Source organism: Arachis ipaensis, chromosome B06, assembly GCF_000816755.2.
Source record: "Arachis ipaensis cultivar K30076 chromosome B06, Araip1.1, whole genome shotgun sequence".
NCBI lineage: Eukaryota > Viridiplantae > Streptophyta > Magnoliopsida > Fabales > Fabaceae > Arachis > Arachis ipaensis.
Window position 1 is genome coordinate 12279248 of NC_029790.2, and position 6494 is coordinate 12285741.

Here is a 6494-nt window from a genome sequence, read left to right on the forward strand (position 1 = left end):
AAACTGGCTGAGTAAGTGATGGAGACAAAACAAAACAGTGCAAACTGTAAAAAGATCCTGCGAAGGAAATAAAAATGCAAAATGGTTAACGTGAGCCGCTGTGCACAAAGCACAAAGGGAGCAAAAGGTAGGGGGAGGAGGGAGGGTATTTACGTAATATTCCATTGCGACTGAAAATATAGGTGGAAAGATTAGGACAAAAATGTCAATATGAAGAATCCTTTTTACCTCAAAACCAAAAAGGACCCTCCTCCTTTGTTTTCCGCGTTTTCTCTCTCTCTGGATTTCTCTACCCAACCAATCAAATCACACTCTCTCAGATCATAGCAAGCATCAACGCTCTCTTTCTCGCTCTTTCTGTGTGCTCCCCGCTCTTCTACTTCGCCGGTACTAGGGTTTATCGCCATCTAATTCTTCGGAAAATGCCGGCTCCGCCGCTTCCACAATCAGAGCGCTAGCGCGCGTGCTTTTGCTGATGCTGCATTGCTGAATCCTCCGCCTCCGATCTACCGCATTTTTTCTCATCTGTCAGTTTTGCTTTTCTCCAGAATCTTCTTTCCTTTCCCCCTCCGAGAATTTTGGTTGTCCTTTTTTTCCCTTCTCAACCTTAAAAGGAATCTCGAATTTTACTCGGTTTTTTTACCGAATAATTCAGAAACATGTACTACTTACCCTGTTTTCACTGGAAAGTAAAATAAAATTGAAATGCACTATCCTAATTGATATTTAATTCTTCTTGTTTTGGTTCGTGATGTAATTTCATATATTTTGCTTCGCCAAATATACAGATTAACTTTGATTTTCTCGGATTCTGTGAAGCTCTGGATTAGCTTTGCTTAGTTAAGCTGTAATGCACATTATCGTGCTTCCACGATTTTAGATTTGTTGCTTCTGGGGTGGATCTTAACTTGCAACGTAAATTAATCGTGTGGGAGTTTATGGAGTTTGTTTTTTCTTCTGTGAATGGACTGTGCTGATAAAATTGAGACGTTAAAATTGTAGATCTAGTAGCTGAGACTTGAAAAGCCTTCTACAAAATTTTCTTTATTTTGTTTAATTTTATTCGACTTAATTTTGATGGTTGAGATTTATTCTCTGCAGTTCCAGAGATGTGGAATTCTGAACTAAGATGAGCAAGGGTGAATTATCATCAAGGACAAGGATGAAAGCTCCGCCGGTTGCGTTGGCGACTCTGATTGGCCGTGAGCTTCGAAATGATAAAGTTGAGAAGCCTTTTGTGAAGTACGGGCAAGCTGGCTTGGCCAAGAAAGGAGAAGATTACTACCTAATTAAGACAGATTGCCAGAGGATTCCTGGGGATCAATCGACAGCGTTTTCTGTCTTCGCGGTATTATTTGTTTTCTAGATTGACGTGGATTTTCCAGCGTATTTACGAAAGTTAATTCAAATGGTTATACTAGTCTTTATTATTCAATAATAATGGAATATTTGAATCTTTTGGAAATGGGAATATAGCCTAAGTTAATACTGATGCTGAATTGGTATGGTAATTGGTTCTGCCCAGCGGATAGAACTTTGTTTTTCAGGGTTAATAGAAGAATTGGGGGCGTTGTTATTTATCTATTTACATTTTCTCAGCGATCAAGTGGAGCATGAATTTATTCGCCCACTCCTTATGATAAGGAATTCTTGATTGGCAGATATTCGATGGGCATAATGGTATATCAGCTGCTATTTTTGCAAAGGAAAACTTGCTAAACAATGTTCTGAGTGCAATACCGCAAGACATCAGCAGGGATTCGTGGCTTCAGGCTCTTCCTCGCGCCCTTGTTGTTGGTTTTGTGAAAACTGACATAGAATTTCAGCAAAAGGGTACACACAACTTCTTCCATCCTTTCATGGATCTGGTTTGCATATGCTGACATTTAATTTTATCTGCAGGAGAAACTTCTGGAACAACTGCTACGTTTGTTCTGATTGATGGATGGACTGTCACTGTTGCATCTGTTGGGGATTCCCGCTGCATTCTAGATACTCAGGGAGGTGTAGTTTCTCTCTTGACAGTTGACCACAGACTAGAAGAGAATGAAGAAGAGAGGCAGCGCGTTACTGCCAGTGGTGGTGAAGTAGGAAGACTCAATGTTTTTGGAGGCAATGAGGTATGATGAAATATGTAATCATCTTTCTCCTTTCTAAACAGCGTTGCTTGAGCTCACTGCTTTTGTTTCCCAAATGTATTATAGGTAGGGCCTCTTCGCTGCTGGCCTGGTGGATTGTGCCTATCTAGATCAATAGGTGATACAGATGTTGGAGAATTTATTGTGCCAATACCGCATGTTAAGCAAGTGAAGGTGAGCTGGTTTCATTAGTATGGTCTTCATCTGATAGCCCTTTGACATGAAAGGTTTGGTTCCAATGTTAACATGTATTTCTTGGTTCCCCAGCTGTCAAATGCTGGCGGAAGGCTTATCATAGCTTCTGATGGCATTTGGGATGCTTTATCTTCTGATATGGCTGCCAACTCATGTCGGGGTCTACCTGCAGAGCTTGCAGCAAAGCTAGTGGTTAAGGTGATGATTGATTCTGCTGGCGTTGTATATTCTCTAGGAATGGATATCATTTATTTATCGTATTAAATGCATTTTCCTTTGTTTCCCAGGAAGCTCTAAGGTCCAGAGGCCTGAAGGATGATACAACATGCCTTGTTGTAGATATTATTCCTTCTGACCTTCCTGTATTACCACCAATTCCAAGAAAGAAACATAATATGCTAACTTCGATTCTCTTTGGAAAGAAATCTGAGAATTCCTCGAACAAATCTACTAATAAGCTTTCTGCAGTTGGTGTTGTGGAGGAGTTATTTGAAGAGGGCTCTGCAATGCTTGCTGAAAGGTAACATTTGGGGGTCTCTCAGACTGTAACATAAGTTTATATTTTCTGGCAGTGTCTAGAAGTGTAATAGCTTCTTATAATTCTTTTTTGAGGTGTTATGTTTGGGTGGAGTACATGCATGCACAACTTTTGAAGTATTATGTTTTTTTGAAATGCAGGCTGGGTAAGGATTTCCCGTTGAATAAGAATTCTGGGATTTTTCGCTGTGCTGTTTGCCAGGTGGATCAAACACCTGGTGACAGCTTATCTGTAAACTCCGGCCATTTTTTCACTCCAGCATCTAAACCATGGGAAGGTCCATTCCTCTGCACAAATTGTCGGAAGAAGAAAGATGCTATGGAAGGAAAAAGACCCACAGTGACAGCATAATATTATCTACCTAGTATTCTAGTAACATAGTAAATATTAGTATAATTTTTCCCTGGCAGTGTGAGCATGGTTGATTTTACTCTCTCGTTTCGGTGGATTGTCATTGATGTGTAAGAAATGAGGTTGAGGTAGGTTTAGGTGTTTTGGAGGTTGTTGTACGTTTGTGAATGGCTTGTGCTCAGCTGTTGGAATGACTGACGCAGCAAACATATGTCTAGTAGATAAGTTCTAATGTTATGTGCTAACGGCTTGTATCTGTAAGTAAACTGAAGCTTTCATTGCTCGCTAGCTTCCATATTATACCCCACTTGCATCTCTTTGCTTCCAACATCTTATACACTAAGGATGAAAACCATTTGAATGTTCATGGTCTTTTATGCCTATTTTTTATTTATTTTAGTTTATAATGTTTACGTTTAAATGTTGTATTCAAAATCTAAAATGAAGACTGTTCTATGTAATCCTATTTGTTCCTCGATAGTCCAGAAATGACTTAAAACTCATTTAGGGCATACATTAAGGTTTAAGGTTATCAATTGAAAAAGATTTTATAAACAAAAAATTTAAAAAATTGAAGTTTATAATATATTTATTAAAGAAAAAATTTGAAGTGGTTTTTGGTAATCCAACGGGGCCTAATCCCAAAAAAAGAAAACAAGAGATTAATTGGAGAGGGATTAGCACCCCCTATAAGTGGATTATCTAAAAAAAGAAAACCAAATTGTCTCCTGATGCTGGCTTTAGCAAGGTGGTCTGCAGCGGCAGGGGTGTGTGTGAGTGTGACCTTTAATCTCCCATGGTTTAGCTATTAGGTTCTGAATTTCTCGAACCAAGGAGTTGTGTCTTTGGCTTCCCCCTTCATTGTTTATTTCCTCATACACCTCTATGGATGGATCTGGGAGTAGCGCACTGAGCTCTCTAAAGTTCCGGTCACCATTGCTATCAACATACTCTGAAACAGTATCCTTCTCTTTTTCCCTAGAGATTGGATTCATGGCAGCTCTAATTATGGAATTCTCTTCCTTAACCCATTTATCATACCAGAACAAGGTACTCTTAGCTATCTTTTTTTTTTTTCTTTATGTTCTTGAATGTGTTGTCGATTAGTACCCCAATATAAACAAAAACAAAATTAGGTAATCCCCCAAAAGGCCGAAAGTAGGGAATAACATTACTATATGTTTTTGCCCTTTGGGACTCAAGAATAATGAATAGTTTATTATTTTGGTACTAGGAATAATAAGGGGTTTTTTCTTTTGGACTGTGGAATAATAAGGGGCTAAACCTATCTTTTCCCCTGATGGGCCTGGCCATTCTCTGTGCAATGAATTCCCTGGAAATTACTTACCTAAAACAAAAAGAGACGTATATGCACAATTTGGTATGATGTTTGATAATATATGCGAAATTATTGTTATTGATTAAATTTATCACTGAGATACTGAAATATTTAACTAAATTAACACATAATTTACTCTCTTTTTTTTCACATACAGATACGCATATAATGAAAGTCTCTAATAATTGATGCATAATTTCACAAATATATACTAAACGGATCCTCTTTAATGTTTCAGCTTTCAGGTCAAAATGCTTAGCTTATTGTTTACCGAGTTTTCTGATTATTATAGTTTGTGTAAACAAGAAACATGATCATCAAATGAATAGTTATTGATACTATATATACTTTATGACCAAGTTTATAAATCCTTATTCAAACAAGAAATGGAACAAAGCAAAACAAACAATAATTTGGCTTATTATTATTATTCTAAGCCGAAAACCAAAACTAAGCAACAGCATAACATCACAAACTTCAAAAAGCTAGGACCTCTACTACTATACTTGCACCTTGATATCGATCAATTTCATCATCATGAAAAAGCAAACATAAAAAGATCCCACACAAGAAAAGGGTTTTGCAGGAATATGCATGCATGCATGGCATGCATGGATCCAATAAAATCAAATAAGTGCAGGCAACCATTGAAGCTCAATCCCATAATTCCAAGAGTCAGGAGGAGAATCAGGATTCCAATCAACCAAGGAAGTGTAAGCTGTGCACCCTCCAACCCTCACTCTTATCTTATGAGAATTCATCGCTGAATCTTTCAAGTAATGGCAGCAAAGTTTACCAAAACACCCTTTTCCCTCTTCAACCTTATCCTCAAACACCCTACATATACTGTTTGAGGAACAGTTGAGAGGGGAAAGAAGGATGTTCTCAGAGCAATTCAACAACATGACAGTGTTGTGTGTAGAAATATTGAAGGGCAAGTCTTGTTCCAAGAGAAACCCTCCATCAACAACATCAGAAGAATAACAAGTTTCTTTGAGTATGAGGGGTGGTTGAAGAACAAGCTTGTTATTACAAGGGTCAACTTTAAGGATCTTATAGTAATTTCCTGTGGCTGACAAGAATTCTAACTTGTTATTGTTGCAGTAAACTTTGTATCTGGAGTCGCCACAATTATCGTTGGTGCTGAGTGGATATGGAACTGCAAGGTCACCGCAATTTGGACATGGTGGCTTACTGAATGACCATGCTTTGATCATAATAACTGGACAAAGAGCAATTAGTAGAAACAACACAAGGCTTACCATATTATCTTTATGGAATCTACTTAATTAGCTATAAGCTAATAATGATTAATTAAAGGGAGATTAATGTGTTAGGACTACACATGTTTGTTGCCTATTTATAACACTTGATCATCACTTCACATATCCATCACATGGTGTAAGCAACTTGCATTTTCAATTCAAGGACAGACAAACACCATTCCTATTTAAAGAAATAATAAAGATTAGGTTTTACATTGAGCACATTCATACACATTCATCTTTTATATATAACATTATGTACAACCAACTTACTTGGTTGAATAGTCAATTTACTTGTCCACTTAAGTAAGTGTCGAAAATTTACATCACATTTTGTGCATACATCAATCCATTGGTTAGCAATAAACCCTTAAGTGGAGCTCAAATTCACGACGAATTAATTCGAATTAGTTTTTGACTTGTTAAGTTAAAGATACCATGAAAAAAAATTTAACATTATCTATGAAATTTGATTTAGGTAAATGTGGCTGAAACTAAGGATTACAGTGTCTTTTACATTCTAAATTCAAAATTTTTAATCTTAAATTCTGAATTTTAAATTTTAAATTCTAAATTATAAAAGATAATAAAGAGTTAAAATTTATTTAATTAGCAAAGAATATAACATTTAAAGATGAGTCCTTTATTATTTTTTATAGTTTTACGAA

At 36.9% G+C, this 6494-nt stretch overlaps 2 protein-coding genes across 2 annotated transcripts; one reads left to right on the forward strand and one right to left on the reverse strand.

The window, feature by feature from the left end:
- On the forward strand, positions 208-3589 carry LOC107645938 (probable protein phosphatase 2C 5). The gene is made up of 8 exons (XM_016350093.2): positions 208-527; positions 1102-1348; positions 1662-1833; positions 1903-2120; positions 2205-2312; positions 2406-2531; positions 2621-2853; positions 3012-3589. The coding sequence occupies exons 2-8, from the start codon at positions 1130-1132 to the stop codon at positions 3220-3222; spliced, it is 1287 nt and encodes a 428-aa protein (XP_016205579.1). The 5' UTR covers positions 208-527; positions 1102-1129; the 3' UTR covers positions 3223-3589.
- LOC107648015 (wall-associated receptor kinase-like 20) lies at positions 4910-5998 on the reverse strand. Its single transcript, XM_016352045.2, has one exon. The coding sequence runs from the start codon at positions 5824-5826 to the stop codon at positions 5188-5190; it is 639 nt and encodes a 212-aa protein (XP_016207531.1). The 5' UTR covers positions 5827-5998; the 3' UTR covers positions 4910-5187.